Here is a 22,189-nt window from a genome sequence, read left to right on the forward strand (position 1 = left end):
AGTAGCTATAGTTGACACAAAAAGCGACACTGTTTTATAATTATTGATTTGTTTTTTTGTTTTGTTTTTATTTTGATGTGGAACCATTATATATTTGCACAGATTCTAAAACAATATTATTTATAGTCATTAATTATTGGCAAGTAGCTGTTATAAGATAGCAAGACTTGACATCAACAGTTGTTGTGGGCTTATCTCTTTTGAAGTCCAAATTTAACACGTTCCTGAAATTTTGATAAATAGCATCACTGACCTGTCAGTACGGATAAGGGGCCATTGAGGGAACCGTGAGGGCACCTGAGGGTTTGCCATGAGCCGCCCACCGTCCTGTGGCCCCCACACCCTGCCACTGTATGAGAGAAAGCTGTTGTTAATAAAACTTTAAAAGAGAAGGATGAAAAGGACAAGAAATTGAGCAGCCCAGGCTGTATTATTTCTTCTCAGTGAGGGAGCTGCCCTCTTGCTGGGCAGGCCGGTGGTGTCAACCCTTCGGGGAGGGAGGCGTGAGGAAAGGACAGGGATGGGATGAGCCTTGGACAGGTATTTGACCACTGTTGCCCCTGGGGCAAAGCAAATGATTTGCTTCTCAGAGGCTTCAAAGGAAGGCAATTACACTTAAGTAACCATATGAATAGATTGCCTTGCCAGGGAGCATTCTGAGAGGAAAACAGAGAATTGCTTTGAGGGAGACACCACACCTCATCCAAACATGTTTCTCAAAATGAGCACAGCAACTGTCTTTAATTCTGCAACAAAAGAAATAATAGAAAGATTATTAAAGGGATGGTTCACCCAAAAATGTAAATTCTGTCATAATTTGGGCCCAGTTTGTGTGGCGCATGGCCATTGAGAAAGAATTTAAGCAAACGACACCAACAAAGTCAGTCACTACTGAGTTCCAGCACTGAGAGAGAGAGATTATTAGAGAGTCCTTTGAGGCCTACCTCACCTGCAGTGAGAGAAGTATAGTGCTCAGTGGGCAAATAGAGATCACAGCAGCTGCCAGAGCTGTTAGCCAAAGTGCCCTGCAGAGAGGAAAAAAAGAGGATGCAAGGCCTTTCAGTTCACTGCCACTTAGTAACAGCAGCCCTGTGGAACAGCTTGCAAAATGGGAAAGAGAAATCCCCATCCACCTCAGTATCTTTCTCTATTATATATGGGTGTGCTAGCAAAACGAGAGACTAAAATATAACCGTGGCATTGTATATGTTAGGATGCGTAGACGTATGGATAGACAGGACACATTTATGAATGTCTCAGCAGGGTGAGATCTTTTAGAATGCAGATATCAACATAAAGGGTCATACACAACAGATGCTGTGTGGAAAAACTTTAGATATGCTCACGGACAAAGGAAGTTTGTGGTGTGAGAACAGCCTGACAAGCTGCCTCAGCATTACTCACTTGAACTAATTACATTTGTTTGGAATTAAAGGTGGTAATTAGGTTAGTTCTGAATAACAATCACCCGATTTAAAAGATAAAGGAGGCATTGCTCACTTAACTGCAGGTATAGATATGACAGAATAAAACTCTTGTCAGTTGAAACTTAGCAGCTGCTTTCTGAGTGCTGATACAGCAAACAAGTTTTTCCCTCCGTGTTATGTAAAAGTGCTAGATGGACGTATTTGACCGCTGAGGTGAGCCTTTCTGTTTTTCAGCATCTCACGCAGGACTGTTTTTCAGACATTGTTTCAAGTTAAAAGAACTTATAAAACACATCACAAGACACCTGCATTTTGTTTTATTTGTTGCACTGCGTCTAGGTTTTAGGTCTAACGCAAGGACGGACCCTAAGGCGGCATCCTAACTGAAATGGAACCTCATAGTGGATGCTTTCAACCTGGTCTCATGACAGCTTGTAATAATAGTACGATATGGCGAAATTGTATGAGTTGGCTCATATTAAAATGCACAAATTGAACCACTAACTCAACCCTAATCCTAACCATAAAGTCTAACCCCTCACCCAAACCCTAAACCTAAACTGAAATTTTAATAGGAATTAACTTTTGTGTAGCACTAAAGAAAGAAAACATCATGTTTTGGAACGAGATGAGGAAAGCATATTACAGGTTGTTGACATACATCAGTCATTTGTACTGCATAAATAAATATGGAATAAGTAACCAAATTTGTTCACCAAATTTGTTTCCTTTCTTAAAATAAAGTGTTGGATAGGAGGCTTGCAAAAATTTGATGTTTATTGTGTCATTTTGAAATTCTGTTTGTTGATTGATTGGTCTGTATGGGAATTAAAGTCGTACCTTTTCATAAAAGCGTGTCGTACTTTCTTTTATGATTTCGCCATATTGTACGGTGTATTACAAGTTGTTATGAGACTTTGTTGGATTCTCTACATTGGCAGAAACTGTTAACTGCGTTATACAAATTGCGTTCCTCACGCGAAGAGCACAGGAGACTTGACTGACAATTGTTTTCAATAGAGTTAGCCTGTAGCATATTGCTAAGCTAACACTGTGACACTCAAATAAGCATTCAAATACATTTTTTGGTACTGAAAGAACTCCGAGTATATTTTTTATTAATATCTCTCAAAATTCTCTCATTTCGTCCTCTATCTTGGACGGATTTTTTTTCACAGAGCTCAGCGGAATGCCTTACAGGATTGTCATCAGTTAATCTGTAAATATACAAGAGATTACTGTTATAAAATACATTAACAGTATTATAATGAAATGTACTTAACAGACTGATCGCACTGTGAATTCGGGGACAGTATGCCAAAAGTTCTGTAATTGGTCTGTGATTACTGAAATTCAAACCACTGCCCCCAGTGACTGAAAGGTTGTTGAACATGTGGGCACCTGTGAGTTCCAGATTCCCAACCTGTTCTCATTCCCTAAGTGTCCAATTTTGACACCTGTGCAGAAGCTGTCCGCGTCTGCATGGTGATGCCAAAGGTGCCCCCTGGCGTCCTGTTATTGACGCGGTGAGAAACCCCATTGTTTTCAATGAGAAAACTTTGTCATCAGTTATCAATCTTTGTATATTATTTTGTGTGCTTAAACTCGATTTTTTATAATACTTATCAATATATTAGTGTGATATTACATTATACAATCATATACATAATATTTTAGATCCCCAATCCCATTTCTAAACCTAACCGATAATCAACAATATAAAACATGAAAGAGACACTTAGATATTCATAATTTGATAAACATTACACGATTTATAGATATTTTTAAGCATTCAACTGCACATTTATGCCTAAACTCAACCAGTTCTCAACAATAAAAAAGATGTAACAAGCAGCTAAAGTACAGTCACGATCATTTATTTCTAAAAATGCACTATAATAATATTCCAAACCATATCATGGCATTGTGTGAGTAACAGAGTGAAACTGAAGGTTTTAATCGGTAAAAATGTTCCCCCTCCGTGAAGTCATTCTGATTCTACTGACACGTCTCATTCAAAAAATACATGTACATCCAAACTTGAGGTCATTGTAATCAGTCACAGGACACGCGAGAGCCAATGGTAAATACTTGAGCTTGTGACAATCGGTCACAAGACACTCGAGAGCCAATGGCATATCGCTGAGTCTCTGACGTCAAACCCATGTCATTACGCTTGAGGCGGCAAATTTTGAATGTGTTATAATGAAACGTGTAACTTTGTGTTATGGTGGACACCGGGTAACCATGATCGGTGACTAAAAACTTACATTTAGGTTTGTTCTTCACATAAAATGATTGTAAGACTCGGAATACACCCAGAATGAAACAGGTCACTTCAGCAAAACAGGATGTGTACAGACAGATTAAATAGACAGATAAACAACAGATTCAATATTAATCACTGTGAATAAATGTTGCTGATTTCAAATTAAATGAAAATCATACACCCAACATATGTCACGATGACAAAATTGTACCTCAATGTTTTATTAAACGATGCTAAAATTGTAATGCCCATTGCGTCAGTCAGTTGATGTCAAAGGTTTCTCGTTGAAAAGAACGCACTTGTGTCGCCGGATGTGTCGTAAAATTGATGCCAGAGGTCGCTTTTGGCATCTGTAGATTGTAGGGTTGCGCGGTATACCGGTATTAACGAAATATCATAATACCAAAAAATTTAAAACGGTACAATGTCATTTTGTTGTTCATTTCAGTACCATATTAAAGTATGCTGCCATTAGCAAAATGTAATGTAATGTGAGAGTTTTGAGATGAAATCAAAGACCATTTGAAAATAATAATTAAAAAAACTCAGTCACGTGAGTATTCTAATCAAAGGTAGCCAAGGATACGTCTTGTAAAACCAATAAAATCACACAAGTTATTTGAAGTGCATGACTGGATTAAACAATCCATTCACAATCCCCTATCAATAGATGTCCAGTTAGTGAACTGATTGAAGAGTCATTTTGAAAGAGCACACAGATGAAATTGCAGCTAGAAAAATGTCAAGGAAGAGTGCATGTACATTTAATGAAGATCTTCAAAAAGAGTTTTCAGGAGGCCGCACCAACATCGTGCAGCATGTTCATACAAAAAAGCATGTGGATGCTGCTAAAAGTGTGCCACACCAAGTGTTAGCGATTGTTTTGTGAAGCAAAGTTCCGAATCTGACAAGGTGCATGCAAGTGAAGGACTTTTTGCTTATCATTCTGTTGTGCATTGCCATAGTTTTCCACATTCATGACCTGAGAAAAGTCTTGCAGGCCAGGCTGGAGGAATCATTCATACCCTCTTGGATTAAAAAGCAGTTGGATGCCCTGGTTGAAGCTGGTGACATGCGAGAGGAAGATTTCTTTTGTGCAGTCAGAAACTTTTATTCAGCATCGGTGGATATAGCCTCTCATTGGAGAACACTGAAAAACTTGAGTGGGCCCTACTAAGAGACATCCCAGAGTGGAAAAACATTCAGAGCAGCCTCGAACACTTCTACTCCAGAATCCCCACTCTCAGTTTGACTGACAAAACCACACTCTGATGAGGGGGCTTGCACGAAAAACATTGTCACTCGTTGCATCACTGAGTGGAACATGAACAAGATGGCCATGTCTGAGAGATGGACAGACATTTTTCGTGAGCTGGAGAGCAAGACCATCAACTTCGGAGTCTTAGTCAAGGTCGTGAAGTTTGTTTTATGCCTGCCTGGGACATCTGCATTTGTGGAGCGTGTGTTCTCATTAATGAATGCAGCATGGACACTGGATAAATCTCGACTCAGTGTAACAGTCATGAAGACAATGCTTTTCGTACATCTGAATTTTGGACTGGACTGCTCTGCATTTTACAATAAACTCTTGAAAGACAAGTGCACACTGAGAAAAATTGCTGCGAGCGAAAAAGTACAAGGTGACAACAGTTACAGATGTGGATGCACCCTCTACTTTGGATTGATCTGCGCCTAGGTAAGGATATGTCAATTTCATTTTTGCTGGGAGGGGGCTGTGCTGTTTTCCACAAGCAGTAATCTGGTCCCCCTAAGGTGAAATCACCACAGAGTGGCGCCAAATGTAGTTCTAAATGATGTAATACATACTTAGTCAATTCTACCCCCTAACCCAAACCCCAACCCTAAACCTAACCATCAGTGGAGTATAAATTTAATTTTAGAGCAAAAATGTAACCTCCGAATCGCACTCACCACCTTTTGGAATAAACTTTGCATCTGGAACGAACCTATGGTGTTTTAAAATGTTGCGTATTGAGGCCACTTACTAGGATTTGGAACAGCACACTCATGCTGTATAGGACAATATTGTCCTTTTCCTTGTTTACTGTTGTAGTACACAGTAGCAAAACTCACCAGCCTAGATGCTCGTGTGAAAGGAGTGAATCAGCAGTCTAACCTCTTAATCAATTCCTCAAAGCTGCTGCTAATTTCCCAACTCTTGATAACAGACCTCAGAAGAGCCTTTGAAATGCAACAAGTCAATTACCTGTAAGGTGGATTAATGTAAGCTTACTGGTCCTGTGATCTTCCTCTCTGCCCTCTCCTCCCTCTCCACTCCATTCTCCTCACACAGCAAGACACATATCCCTTTAAGGCATTACCCACGCATCTCATTTACATCGCCCTGCAGGCAATTATCACACTCAGAAAAGTGCAATTGTGTTTTCTACCTCATTAAGCAATAGAGCAACAAAGGACCTAGTTCCCTCTTCCCCTCTCTCTACATTCCTACCTTGTTTTTCCCACAAAACATTCTATCCAAGAGTCAAGCCTTCTGTCAAACCCGTAAGACTTTCTTTCTGCTTTCTACTTTATTTCTTTCTGGAACAGCATGATGTGGGTGAGTAAACAAGGACAGAATTTTCATTTGGGTAAACTATCCCTTTGAGTCCAAACCCTTAGACAAAAATGTCTTTAGGCTTTGGTTTAAGTAACTAAATAAATAAAGGCTGGTGTTTTATAGTATACTTTTACTATATTTTGAATACGCTCTTATTTCACCTGAATCAGAAATCAAAATGTTGGCTAAAAGAATGACAAAACTGGTTCAGGATCAGTGTCAACACTGTGAAACAGACATCTGCCCAGAGACAGCGGCTCCGACCTCCTGCCTCGTGTCCTGTGAACATTGTTAAAAGCTCAGCGCTCCCTCTCTATTCTCATTGAGAGAGACCAAAGAGTGTTTATTCAAAGAGTCATTTCAACCCACCGGCCCCCTGGTGCCTAGCCTTTTCATGGTAAACTTTCAAATTGTAATCTCAAGAGAACCAAGCACACATATTTGTTCATGCCTGATCTCTCACATAATCAAATGACACCAGATGGTAAGCTGAAGAAGATGCCAGAGGACCTATAAAAAATGGGGGGGAAAATGCCATTTTAAGAATACTGAAGAATATAAAGTCATTTTATGAGACTCTAAAAATACTTTGCTTTAGAAAGTTTCAACTTTAAAAGCCCCGAAAGCAATTTCTCTTACATCTTCTGGAAATGTAAAATCAATAACATTCAATAAAGCCTCAGTAAAACATTTAAAAATCAAAGATGCAACTCTCTGGAATCCTTTATTCTGATTGGTCAATTGTGGCATTCTTAAGTCAAATATTTTTGTTTAAGGACCGCTAAACTGTATAACTAGGGTGATCAGATGGAAACGGGACAGCCCCCTCCCAGCAAAAATGAAATTGATGTATCCTTACCTAGGCGCAGATCAATCTGAAGTAGAGGGTGCATCGCATCTGTAACTGTTGTCACCTTGTACTTTTCGCTGGCAGCAATTTTTCTCAGTGTGTGCTTGTCTTTCAAGAGATTATCATAAAATGCAGACTAGTCCAGTCCAAAAATTAAGATGTATGAAAAGCATTGCTTTCATGACTGCTACACAGAGTTGAGATTTATCCTGTGTCCATGCTGCATTCATTAATGAGAACACACGCTCCACAGATGCAGATGTCCCAGGCAGGCATAAGACAAACTCCACAACCTTGGCTAAGACTCTGAAGTTGACAGTCTTGCTTTCCAGCTCACGACAAACGTCTGTCCATCTCTCAGACACAGCCGTCTTGTTCATGTCCCACTCAGTGATGTGATGAGTGACAACATTTTTTGCGCAAGCCCACACATCAAACAGCGTGGTTTTATCAATCAAACTGAGAGCTGGGATTCTGGGGTAGAAGTGTTCGAGGCTGCTCTGAATATCTTTCCATTCTGGGATGTCTCTTAGTAGGGCCCACTCATATTCATCTGTGCTCTCCAGTGAACAGCTCCAATTTTGGAGGTAATCCACTGATGATGAATAAAAGTTTCTGACTGCACAAAAGAAATCATCTGCTCACATGTCACCAGCTTCAACCAGGGCATCCAACTGCTTTTTAATCTCAGAGAGTATGAATGATTCCTCCAGCCTGGCCTGCAAGACTTTTCTCAGGTCATGAATGTGCAAAACTATGGCCGTGCACAACAGAATGATAAGCAACAAGTCTTTCACTTGCGTACACCTTTTCAGATTCAGAACTTTGCATCACAAAAAAATTGCTAACACTTGGTGTGGCACACTTTTAGCAGCATCCACATGCTTTTTTGTATGAACATGCTGCACGATGTCGGTGCAGCCTCTATGGGCGATGGAAAAGTGAGCTCTGCAAATCTCACACCTCACTTTACTAGGCTCTGTCTGTGACTCTTTTTTAGAAATGTAAACTCTTTTTGAAGATCCTCATTAAATGTATGTGCACGCTTCCCTGATATTTTTTCCAGCCGCAATTTCATCTGTGTGATCTTTCAAACTGGCTCTTCAATCAGTTCACTAACTGGACATCTATTGATAGGGGATTGTAATTGGATAGTTTACCAGTCATAGTGCAGTCATGTACTTCAAATAACATGGTGTAATTTTATTAGTTTTACAAGCCATATCCTTGGCTACCTTTGATTAGAATACTCGCGTGACTGAGAAAGCATAGGGGATAGAAAAATTTTAGGAGAGGGGAAATACAGGACAAAACACAATGTTTTCAGAATAAGTCAGGACACTAGAAAAAGTGCTTAAATACGGGACTGTCCTGGGAAAAACGGGACATCTGGCCACCCTATGTATAACTGAATGTTTGGCCACAGGGCAGGGACAGGGTCAAGAGGCCTGAGAGGCAGCCACAGGGCAGGGACAGGTTCTGGAGGCCTGGGAGGAAGCCCCAGGACAGGGACAGGGTCTGGAGGCCTGCGAGCGGCTCAGAGAACGGAGCCATGGAAGTCTCAGGGGGTGAAGCCGTGGAAGGCTCAGGGATTGAAGCCATGGAAGGCTCAGGGATTGAAGCCATGGAAGGCTCAGGGAATGAAGCCGTGGAAGGCTCAGGGAGTGAAGCCGTGGAAGGCTCAGGCACTGGCTGTGACAGGGGAACAGTCTCTTTGGTCGTGAACACTGGCAGTGACAGAGGAGCAGTCTTAATGTCCATGAGCTCAGACAGTGTCGGGGGAATGATCTCCATGGTCATGGGCACTGGCAGTGACGGGGAACAGCCTTTGTGGCTGTAAGCACTGGCAGCGACTGGGGAGAGGCCTCCATGACAGGGAGTGCTGGCGGTGACTGGGGAGTGGCCTCTGTGGCCGGGAGCGCTGGCAGCAACTAGGGAGTGGCCTCCGTGGCCAGGAGCGCTGGCAGCGACTGGGGAGCAGCCTCCGTGGCCAGGAGCACTGGCAGCGACTTGGGGCGGCCTCCTTAGCTAGGACCGCTGGCAGCAACTGGGGACTTGCCTCCGTGGCTGGGAGCACTGGCAGCAACTGGGGAGCAGCCTCCATGGCCGGGAGCGCTGGCAGCGACTGAGAAGAAGGTGCCCCTTTCCTCCTCCTCCTAGTATGGGTTCAGGAACAGCTATGGGCTTGATAGTCTCCAGCTGGAACAGTCGAATGGCCAGTGTGGGAGAGCTGTCTGTACTCAGGTGTTATCCACTCCTTCTGGTGGTAGACATAGCCCACAAAATCCCAGAAGAAGGCTCCAAGATGGTCCTAAGGCACCCATTCAGCAAATGGTTGATTTCAGCCTCTGAGCAACCCAAGTTGTTCGCCACAATAAGGAAACTGGAAGTGAAGTCTCTCACATCACCCTCTCCTTCCCGGAGAGAGTGGAGTTGGGCGATCTGGGCCAGTTGCTGGCTGCAGGGGGCCTCAAGAGAGGGGGAGGGGAAAAGAAAAATGCCCATGAACTTTGCTGGGTCCTAGCAGGCCAGTTCGTAATGTCACGGTTTGGGAAAAAGTTATCCAGGGAATGGCAGAGGAAAACAGGACCAACCGGACCTCACAGAAACAAGAAGGTGAACAGGGTAAACAGGATACTAGAGCACATGCAGAACTGACTAGAGAACAACACGCAAGCCAAACTGGCACTGGACAGCAAACATGAGGAGAATAAATAGGGAGAGAAATCAAGAGGTTTAATCCAGGGCAGGTGTTAACAATGAAACAGTAATGAGCAAACAAGGAGGTGGGGTGTGACATCAGACCAAGAAGCAGGACGCGAGAGACAGACAAGGATTATTGACGTGAGTGCATGCAGCCAAGAAGACACAAGCGCGGTGCACCCACGTCAATATCAAACAGAAGAGCACACGGCAGGTAAAAAAACAGAAGCCGCATGCTCACACAGAGACAGACATGGGCGGATAATGCCACAGCCCTGTCAGACCAAAACCCGGACTGACAGAGAGACAGGGCCGTGACACATTTAGCCGAATGACCGACAAGTGCAATCCTCCATCAGACATTTTTACACATTTCCTTCTAGCAATACTGAACAACCTCAGAAACATGGGTTATGCTCCCATGAGAACCAGGAAATAATCAGGTTCACATAAACAGTGGTGAGCATGATTCTGAGGTTGTGTTTTCGCATTAAAATTACATTTTTACTCCACTTAGGTTAGGTTTAGGGTTGGGGTTTGGGTAAAAAGGAAGAGTTAAAATATGAATTTCTGTCAACTCTATTACATCATTTTCAATTAAAAATACAGTTAGCTTTTGGCCACTCCGTGCACATTTCAGTTGTGGACATTTTCGGAAACTGGAGCTCATATGTGCCCATGCATGCACCAACACTTCCAGCTTCAACCACAGGGGGCAGTAATTCGAATTTAGGCAAACAGACAAATTTCAGCTAAAGAACTTTCAACCTACTGCCATCATATTCACTGTTTGATTAGTCTGATTCTACTAGCAAGCAATTTCCTACATATTTGTGCTAGTTTCGTGACTCTTGCATCACTCTGCAAACTCTTTCTTTTCACATAATAAAATAATACAACTTAAATAAATGCATTTTATATCCATTAGTACAGCTAACTGGTCGTTATCACAAAAAACCCGAACAGGGTGATCAGGACCATGAAGAAAAGCAAATAATAATGACTGTTTATCATCTCTTACATATTCCACAGATGTGCCAATGAGATTAGTATTCTTATAATAGGAGATTATCTTTAAATCAGGCCTGGATCACAAGGTTCCACGCATTACCCTTCCTGTCACACCCTCTTTTGCAACAGTGGGTGATGCATGAATATTCCCATTTAATGGCTTGAAATAAAAACTTGTGAATTCATATGCAGATCTGAATCACCTGACTTGGAAAAACACTCTGTTTTCATTCATGGTGAAGTCAAAGGCAAACAAGCAGGCCAAGATATCATTCTTGTCACAAGTTTTGCAGCCAGACAACTCTGAAGATTTTTCTATTAATGGTGTGTTATTAATTCCAACAATTTAGGTCAATTTGAAAGTTTAGCTGTGTTACAAACAAGCACGGTTTCATATTGCAATTTCTTACTCAACACGCAACTCCAGATCCCAAGGAAAAATACCCACGTAAAGTCTTTTCAAGGGCTGGAATTTATATAATAGCTCGTGGTTGAGATGTGACCCTAGCAGTTCAAACGTAATTTAGGCAGCTGTGGGAATCTTTATGAAAAATAACACATCTTTGTGCATCTTTGGCCACTAAAAACCAATAAAAGTGCAGAGACATTCCTGGTTTGTGTGTGTGACCGTGAAGTCGCCACAGTGGCGTGCACACACATACACAATCATGCACACAGACACATCCATTCATGGTTATTTATGTAAATAGAGAATGGTCATAATAACATTCACAAACACATTCTGTCTAAGTAATTGTAATGCAAGTGTTAAGCGAATGTTAATGTTTTTCACGGTCCATGGATGAGTACAGGAGGAAAATAAAAATGTACTGTAACTCATAAATACACAAGTAGTTAGGGAATCTCTGGAATGTCAAGCACATATTGGCCAAACTTTTTTCCAGGCTTCTCTGATGCAACTAAATTTGCCTTGGCCTTGGTTTTATGAACTGACTGAGCAGTTTCAACCAAGCTTGAAAATGATTGGAAATGACTTCATGTGAAAAGAGCCATTATTGGCCATATAAATTATGTGGCCTTGAGAGGGTAAATGTGCTATGCAGAGACTGTTGACAAAAACCACATCCTTTTGTTGTCATGATGTTTGGTTTATAGTATCTATCTATCTATCTATCTGTCTACCTACCTGTCTGTCTGTCTTTTTAGGGGAATAGACACACCCCCTCAATCAGGAAGATAGTCAGTTTACACCTTTCCATGGCATGACTAGTTCTGTAGCATCCAATTAGACAAGTTAAGGTTTCAGTTTTGTCCAAATATGTGAGATGTCCTCCTCTTTTCGTACCAAACGAAAAGAGAGAGACCCAATAAAGTTAAGATAAACTCCACTTTCGTCATACAGCTATTAAAAATCTTATAGTAATGGACCTCTGTGGTGGGAATCATGTCAATTATTGAGAGTTTAGATTGTTGGGGTTTAGTGGAAGAGATCACCATGACAGATCTGTCACTCATAAGAGGAAGCCCCCTTGGCTTTTAGAGAATATTAAAGTATCTGAGATCGTCTGCCAAATCGGTTCAAGGTGCCGCCAAGAATGCACAAAAAAACTCAGTCGGGTGGAATAATGAGCGAATTTGCCACCCCAGGATTATTTGTCTGTTTAATTATCTTGCCGATTTATGTAAATCTAGAAAATTCAAATAATTAAATTAGATAATAAATAATAAATGTATGATTATTATGTTATTATAATAAGTGTCTCGTTTTTAGACATTTATTTTATTACTTTAAATTAAGTATCCTAATTGAATATAAAAATCACAACCAACAGCCCTAACAATAATAACAACAACAACAACAATAATAAAAATATAACAGTGATGATGAAGATAATAGTAATAATAATTAGTTATTATTAACGTACAATAACGTTCATTATTATTAAGCCTATTATTAATATTATTATTATTCGTTTATGATTTAGTTAAAAAAATATATATATATATATATATATATATATATATATATATATATATATATATATATATATATTACTAGTTTATAATTTGATTAACAATTAATTTAATAATAATATAACTATTTTGTTTAAAATAAAAGCATATAATAGTAATGATTATTATTAATGTTGTCATTTTAGTGTTGTTGTTCATAATATTATTATATTATTTTATTTATACATTTAATTTACTGCTATAAGTTTATTAACTATAACTGTAATTTAATAATCATTGAATCGTTTTGATTAGAATAAGAGCATATAATAATAATAATAATAATAATAATAATAATGATGATAATAATAACAATTCAATTCATTATGATTGGCCTATTATTATTATTTTAAAATGTAATTAATAATATAATAATAATTGCATTGGGTTTTTTTTAATTAAATAAGAGTATATAATAATTTTTATAAAAATAATAATTATTGTTGTCGTTGTTGTAGTGTTGTTGTTGATTATTATTGACTGTTTGGTTGGTTTACATATGCTGTCCATGTGCTTTGTTTGTTTGGAGTGAGAGTTTATTCAGTCTCTCAGTAATTTTTTCGGGTTTGGGGAAAAAGTCATGGCTCATTTTCTTGATGTCACCGTTTTGGCCTTGCAGCTATGCGCAGGACTACATGAGGACAATTGCTTAAGTGGAGTTCAACTGTTGCCTTTTTGCTTCTCGAGGTACCTCCGGCTTTTGATCCCACCGTCTCTGGCGCCTCCAAAACGCAGCTCGTCTGGCTGTCTAGAGAGAGAAGAAAACTGTGCTCGCTTCTCAGCTGAGTCTTTTGTAACCTTAAAAGCCCGTGACATGCCTTAAATTGCCCAAGTATTGTGTATCTTACAGCCCTTTCGAATCAATTCCAGCCAGTTCAAAAGCTTTTCTCAATAAAGCGACCGAACAGTTTCCATATAGAAATGCTTTTATGCTAAGACTAAGCTAATAGTTCATGCTGCTATTTTATATAGCCTAAAGAAACGAAAATATACTGCTTTATGTAGGCTAGTATATATGTAAGGTTAAATATGCAAAAAGACAAACATAATAATAAAATAATAATAATAATAATAATAATAATTCCACTATAAATGACAGCAAACAAGACAGCCCAGTTTTCTTTTTTCCAGTCAATTCCTATGACAAAAGTTTCAATTCCATTGTGTCTTCTCAATGGCTCCTCAACAGTCGGATACAGATACTTTGAGGGCTTCCCTACTGTTTAATTGGGCTAAAATTGGTCTACTTTGTGCTCCAAAGCTTCAAGCGCCTCGAGGCCATCTATGGATCATCTCAGCAAGACATCCGCGATTACTCATTTTTCTCAACTTCCGTTGATGTTTTGATGTCAGTTTGGATTGGTCTGAAAGTTCCTCTGGGGAATATTCCGTCCAATCAAAACGAGACTTTCACATGTCACGTGGTCGAGTGTACGCGCTGATTGGAGGACAGCAGTTTGTGCGCTATTATAAGTGTACGGCGCTGGAAGGACAGTCTATTAGAAGTTGTTGAAACGTGACAGTATAAGCAGCAACCCGCGGCGGGTGGTTTACGATGAATTCTCCCAAGGGACCCGTTGCGTGTGAAACGGCAGCTCACGAAAAATCGGACTCGGAGAGCGAGGAAAGTCACAAGCCGAAAGATGTGACCGCTGACATGGGACATAAAGTGAAGAAGCACTACCTTCCGTTTAGCGTTGAATCGCTGATGGCGAAATCAAGCTGCCAGGTGACGTGCTCTCCGGTTCTGCCGCAGCCTTTCCCGCAGACACCGGGACAGCAGGACTTTGTTAGGACTTACTTTGTGGACAAAACGAAAGTTTCTGTGGACAGTTTGTCAACGGTTTCGGACAGCCTGAACGACGAAAGTGAAGAATTAAGCGATAAGGAACAGAGCACTTGGTTAAACTCATCTTTCACATCTCATCCTCGTAAGTACCCTGTTTAAACCGTTTACTTTGAGTCAGTATTGGATTTATTTATTTCAATACAGTGTAAAAGGAACAAATTCTTATAGCCATACATTATAATACATGTTTAAAAAACTTTTTACCTTCAACTTTTTCATTAATGATAAATATACTACAGGCCCTATTACTTTGATAATAAATATAATAATATTATTAATAATAATACAAAATAAAAAAGTACATAGTAATTAATAATAATGTTTATTACTATTAATGTTGTTGTTGTTAACGTTAGCCAAAATGACAATAATAATAATAATAATATATATATTTTTTTTTAAATAGATGTAAATTTGCAAGGATGGAAAGAAATATTTTATATAAGAATAATGTGAAGAATGTAATTTTATTTATTATACAATATATTAACTTAACATTATTCTTTTAGTGTCATTTATAATGTATTTATTAATTACTTTTTTAAATAAAAAATATATAAGTAATGTAATATAATAATAAACCATTTTATATATTTTTTTATTTTAAAAAGTATATAGATAATTCAAAAATACTCTCTTCTAATATATATATATATATATATATATATATATATATATATATATATATATATATATATATATATATAATACGAGTGCTTAGAACTCATATTATTTATATATATAGTAAAAATACATTAGTAGGTACTGTATACTGATTGTAAATATATGATATGTTTTAATTATTTTCCAGTTTTACAATAAATAAAAATAAATAATATATTTAAAAGAATAAAAGTATATATAATAATATATTTATTAAAATATATATATATATATATATATATATATATATATATATATATATATAAAGTAAAAGTTCATTTATTATAGAAAAGTTGTACATCCAGATATATGAAAAGGTTTAAAAAATTTTCAATAGTTGTATTTAAAATTTAAATGAATGAAATAAAATGTTTATTTATTAAAAAATAAATAAAAATAAATAAATAAACAATAAGGGGTTTCAAAAAAGAAAGCCAAAAGCAATTGGAGACAGAGATCATTTTTTCCCAGCTGAACTTTTCCGTATCACAGTATTTCAAATTAAATAATGACGTTTTTCCCCTCATGTTTTCCAGGTCACCCGAGCCCAACGTCGTGCCCCTTACGCAAGCACAAGACGAACAGAAAGCCGCGCACACCCTTCAGCACCTCGCAGCTGCTCTCACTGGAGCGCAAGTTCCGACAGAAACAGTACCTCTCCATCGCCGAACGGGCCGAGTTCTCCAACTCCCTCAACCTCACCGAGACTCAGGTCAAGATCTGGTTCCAGAACAGGAGGGCGAAGGCCAAGAGACTTCAGGAGGCCGAGCTGGAAAAGTTCAAATGCGCGTCCAAACCGATTCTGGCACCGTTCGCGCTGCCCTTTCCTTTGGGATCTCCATCATCTCTGTACGGACCTGCAGCCTCTTTCCCACGTCCGGTGCCCATGCCAGGACTATTTAACGGACCTTACGGGATGTATTATTTTTCTTAAAAACGTTTATTTGAAGGCTTCTTCCAAACGCTGAATGAATTTTTATAAAAGTTTATATACAGTATATTTGTCCACCATGCGCACAAAAAAAAGAAAAAAAGAAAAAAAAAATCAAAGGGCACATTGTGCCATAATAGCATTACAGTGTTCTTGTTACTCTATGAGTACATAATTAGTATAATTGCGATATACTAATGAACAACATGTTGGCCTACTTACTGTGTGATGACATAGTTATTGCAATTACTAAAGTAATTCATTATAGTATCATGTAATATGAACATGGACACTGCAATGCAATGCAAAGTTCCCTTTTCTGGGGTTGCGTTCAGTAATTATTGAATCTCTAAATCCACATGAAATCATCCCTCAAATAACGAAATGGATGGAAGCAAGCTCCTGTACTATATTTTAGTGTTTTCTTCTCTATTGTATATTGACGTGCTCTTGTAGAGCAGGTAGATGTGTTTTAATACTGTTTTAAGATCATTTTATACTGAGCGTATCCGTCATTTGACGAAGAAGTACTTATTGGCCTTATGTTGGAAGTGCCTTGAGAGACCAAATATTTATTAGTCAAAAATAAAAATTATTCTTTCTTAAATGTAAACTTTTGTGCTCTATGTATTTTTCTTTGGCGATGATAAATCGTAATTTTCTTCTCATTATTGCCTAATTATTCAAATGGAGCCCGTCGGAAATAGTCTGTAAAATATAAGAATTATTCCTAATTCATTTGAAACTTTTTGATTAGTTTTTAGATTTTGCATAAGTTAGCCTGTTAGGGTCGTTTTACGTTGATCTATATGAATATTTTAAGTCAATAAGCATGATCCGCTTTCCAACAAAGCTTTCTTTACCTCTTTCTTCACATAATTGAATTAAATGGAAGACTGAGAAAAGCTAAACTATAGGCTACAATGGTTAGAAAATGAAAGAAAAAAAAAAACAGACATACTACAAACTTTATGAAACCAATACAGGATATTGCAGAAAATAAACAATAAGCAATTGTATAGGCCTACGCTGTAAACGCTATGTAAGATAGGCTATCCCAAGAACACAAACTTATTTTAAGGAACTAATCAAAAATATAATCAATAAAATATAAATAAAGCAACATATAGAGAGAGAGAGAGAGAGAGCGAGAGAGAGACAGAGAGACAGAGAGACAGAGAGAGAGAGAGATTTTACGCCCTACTTTGGCAGTTTGTTAGGTAAGCGGCATATTAGTGCTAAAGGGGCTCCTCATTGTGGGATGTTAGGGCTGTCTTTTACTAAGCTGAGACACCTGCATATTTGAACCATTTAATAACCTACTTGTTTTATTTATTTACTTATTTATAACTATGGGGGTTCCTCGTGGACGGTTTAAATTGTGGTGGGCTCCAAAAGGGTTGAGAACGAAAACGTGGAGCATCAGTTATGGGGGAAAACCACAGATATATAAAACTGGATTGATCATGACGTCATAACAGTGAAGCCACTGAGCCGCCATATTCCTATGCCCAAACATTCCAATGTCCCTATTAAGCTTATTGGGCCCCGCCCCTCTCCCGCGCTCCGCTCTTCCGAATTTTGTCATTTAACTTCCTGTTTGTATTGAAGCTGCTGCGAAGAGTGGATCAAAACTGATTACGTGTGGGAGCACAGAAAGTATTTTTCAGCAAGAGTTGATGGTGTGAATCTACAGCACCCCTTTAGGCCACGTGAAAATGCTGGTGATGTGAGGTGTTTTTTCTGCCACTCTAAATGTTCCTTTTTTCCGACACCCGCAGAGGTAAATTGGACCTGGCAGATCACATTCAGACAGCTATGCCACACTGCACTTTTTTATAATAGAAGCGTTTAATTGTGTAGCCTAGTTGTCATGAAATTTCCAACAGTGACAGCTCGTATTATTACATATGCAAGTTCATAAGATTAGCCTAAAGAAAATGACAATTGTACTTTTTAAAATTAATTTTTCACCCTACATTTTTTAGAGGTTTAAATGTGATTAAAATAGTTGTAAACATAATATAAAATAAAACATACCATTTCACATGTAGCTATATGTGTGTATGCATATATAGTTGCACCCTTCCGCCATCCCGCTACTCACCTTAACAATAACGCGATGGGTGAATGACACGAAAAGATGGCCAACTATAGGTGTCCTACAGAGATATTTTAAATGACTTTATGTTGTCTCTTGGAGTTTCATGAGCACAGAGGCACATCAGTAGGTCCACAGCTTGAAGGTAGGATCTTGTGGATTTATGAATGAATTACTCTTGTTTTAAAATCGCCCCTGCTTCCAGTTGTTATGACATCCCTTGAACACTTTAAAATACTCACGATAACTTTTGACAACTCTATAACCTGTAAATCCACTTCGCTAGCTAATTACACTTTGACAACAACACCATAGATATCTATATAGCGACCGCTAGGACGGAAGTTCCGAGACAAAATTTTCAAGATGGCTGCGCGCTAGTTTCTCTGGCACATAAGGTGAATTGACTTAATAGGAAATCATCTCATTTCAACGAGTAAACATTAGTCATTTAATCACCGATTTTATATCGGAAATCTGCATGTACATCCCTACAACGCAAGCGTCCTAGACACGTAATAATTTTTTTATTTAAAGTCAGGAATTTTTCCTGTTTCTTGAAAGCCCAAGCGAGTTATGTACAGTATATCTATCAAACAGTGGACCTCTAACAAACTACATCGGCGAACAGATCAGCTGAACAAGTTCACTGAAACTGAGGTAAGATACAAACAAACATTTTCAGACTTATTTATTGTGAACATCGAAGTGTTTGTTCAGAGTTAATTGTTTTATGTTTTCATCAAAAAGTGTCTTGTTCTCGCTGTCACTTGTATAGGAGCGCGCGCCCTTTCGGGGGTAAGGACGTATTGTCACCCTAAACAAGCAGATATTACAGCTTTTCCTACTTACTTTACAACTTGTGGACAGTTTTGCCGCTTCCTTTGGTGATCCTTGTGCTGCACTGATAGACTGAATGGACAGGGCAGGTGAATGCTCTGACATCGCAATCTGCATATATCTTCTACCTCGTAACGAATGTTATCCATAACGAGCAAATAAAAAATTAAACACGATTGTCACTAGAGGGTGAAATTTAACTGTAGTATCCGCAGGTTGGAGACAGTGGAAAAAGGGGTGTTTTCGCCTGTCAGTCATTGATGCTCTATGAAAGTTTGGGCATACCAAGATGGCCGCTCGAACACTTCCGGTGGCTTCACCTCCTGCTGGCAGTTTACAGCATCAGTGATCCAGTTCTATCCACAGTTTTCCTGAGCAACCACTGGGCTGCGCCATGATGATTCTAATTGCCTGTTTTGTATTTCTGGTCTCGAGATGCCAAGTAAAAACTGCCAAAATGAGCTATCCAGAGGAGAACAACCATTGTAGTGTTACTTGAAGTAAAAATGAATTTCAGGCTCAACTTGTGCAGTTGTTGGCTGTCATAACAACTCAGAATAATTAATGATATCAACATAACTGACCTCGGACCATCGCTTCATGTCATCTACACACTCAGGTGAGGCACTGTCTTTAAAAAGTGGTCATATCAACTATGTGAAGTATCGGCATGTTTTTTGACAATTTTTACAAATTTAATACCTTAAACATTACATTACCCGCTAAATATACGCCAATGCGAGTGAAAACACTGGAGACCGGAAATTGAAAACAGTTGAATCATGGAACACTTCCGCGTTTAGGAAAAAGGTGGATATATATATAGAATATATCAGTGGGAAAAACTCCTACTGACACTCATACTCTGTCTGTTTCTGTCCAGTAGAGGGCAACATCGTCTTTGACAGGCAATGCAGTGCATTATTATAACTTTAGATTATTTTGTCATCGTTTCTTTGTATTCTGTGTTTTTATGCATTTGTTGTGTTTGTCATTTATCTTCTTTAAAGATTGCTAATTATCAATATCTTTCTTATACAAAATTATTTAAATATTCTCCTTTTCAACCAATGACAAAAAAATAAATAAGCTGTAAACCCTGCTGTTGTCATTACTTGTCTTAATTAAACATTACTTAAAGGTGCAGTATGTAACAATTTTCATGTCATATTTGTTTTTTTTTTTTTGCCAACGTGTGAATGGCTTGTAACACAACTTAAAAAAATGAGCCCTTCCCAGACTTCCTAGGTTGCCTATTAAAGCCTGTATACTGATTTTCATGCGAAGGGAGTGGGTCGGTTTTGCCGGGAAAATCCAAAGGATGTGACATTTATGCGCACTCCTGAGAGCCTTGCCTCAGACAGTAGCTTCTCTTCCGCTATTCAACTGCGTCAGCAGTCTGCAACACTAGGTAATGTTATCTTAGAGATGGAATCCAGCAAACATCCGGCTCCCAGCACAACACTGACTCATACACAAACTCAGAGTAAGCCAAAAAACCAAAAAAACATTTATCTACTGAATCCCATCTGGCTAAGCGGGAACATGATCGTGGTCGAGCAAAAACTAGAGTGAACATCGGCAGGGCATTTGATTCCTGGAGGGACCTTCGTTCGGTTTTGGGGATCAAAATCGACCCTGAATTGGTGTTCTTCTTATTGGACAGGTAAGCTTACATAACTGCAAAGCATGGGAAATATAGTGCCATAAGGATTGATCTGTGTAATTTTAGCTAAATTGATCTTGCCTGCTAACGCTGACGAATTGCAAGCTACCTTGCTTCGTAACTTTCAAATAATTTCAACCATCTTCTCTTTATACTAAAAGTCAGGAATACAGGATAAATGTAAGCAAATATGCTGGTTTCTTGATCGTAGTACAACATATGACATACAAAACATACAATAGTGCAACATAACAGTGCAGTGCAACATAGTCTTTTATAGTTTGGTAGTATGTAGCTGTATGTGTGAATCAGTATGCTATGTTAGCTGATAAGTAGTTTTAGTTTAGTCTCAAAGTTTGTAGAAAAACAATCATAACTGTGTAATTTTAATTATGCTACCTCAAATGTCAGCATGATGCCGGTGGATCACGTTCAGTCTCTTTGTACGTTACGTCATTGTTTTGGCCGATGCTCGCTCGCTCACTCGAGTGTGTGCACGAGCAACAGGTAACTGGCTGCGGTTCACTTAACAGCCTCAGGTGTCATTAATAACAAGGGTTTCTGAATCTTTCATACTGCACCTTTAAAATGTAATGTTTTTGGCTCATAACTCAAAAATCCACGTTCCTTGAACTTATTTTTCTTAAAAATCCATAGACTTAAGTTTTTAAGTGTCAATAACTCAAACTATTGAGTAAAAAATGTAAGGCTAAGGGGAATACCCACAATGCATTGAGATTGAATTATTTAATTATGTTTCAGTGGTCAAAGTGAACATTTAGTTGTTAATAAGAGTTAATAGAGGTTTTAGCACTTTTGTAGTATTACTTATGTTGTTTTGTTGCAAATATCCATTACTATTTACACCTTTGGTCAAGTTGGATCCTGTTAACACTGTCTCAGTTCTCCTTGTGCATGTGCAACTGAAGTACAGGCATACAGTGCATCCGGAAAGTATTCACAGCGCTTCACTTTTTCCACATTTTGTTATGTTACAGCCTTATTCCAAAATTGATTAAATTCATTATTTTCCTCAAAATTCTACAAACAATACCCCATAATGACAACGTGAAAGAAGTTTGTTTGAAATCTTTGCAAATTTATAAAAAAATAAAAATAAATAAATCACATGTACATAAGTATTCACAGCCTTTGCTCAATACTTTGTTGAAGCACCTTTGGCACCAATTACAGCCTCAAGTCTTTTTGAGTATGATGCTACAAGCTTGGCACACCTATTTTTGGGCAGTTTCTCCCATTCTTCTTTGCAGGACCTCTCAAGCTCCATCAAGTTGGATGGGAAGCGTCAGTGCACAGCCATTTT

General features: G+C 38.6%; 1 protein-coding gene across 1 annotated transcript; it reads left to right on the forward strand.

Moving 5' to 3' along the window:
* The first annotated feature begins 14,338 nt into the window (after positions 1-14,338).
* On the forward strand, positions 14,339-16,935 carry LOC127445317 (homeobox protein MSH-B-like). Its single transcript, XM_051705316.1, has 2 exons — positions 14,339-14,746; positions 15,864-16,935. Exons 1-2 carry the CDS (start codon positions 14,371-14,373, stop codon positions 16,259-16,261), a joined length of 774 nt encoding a protein of 257 aa, XP_051561276.1. The 5' UTR covers positions 14,339-14,370; the 3' UTR covers positions 16,262-16,935.
* Positions 16,936-22,189: the final 5,254 nt, after the last annotated feature.

The sequence above is a fragment of the Myxocyprinus asiaticus genome, chromosome 8 (genome assembly GCF_019703515.2).
Source record: "Myxocyprinus asiaticus isolate MX2 ecotype Aquarium Trade chromosome 8, UBuf_Myxa_2, whole genome shotgun sequence".
Taxonomy (NCBI): Eukaryota; Metazoa; Chordata; class Actinopteri; order Cypriniformes; family Catostomidae; genus Myxocyprinus; species Myxocyprinus asiaticus.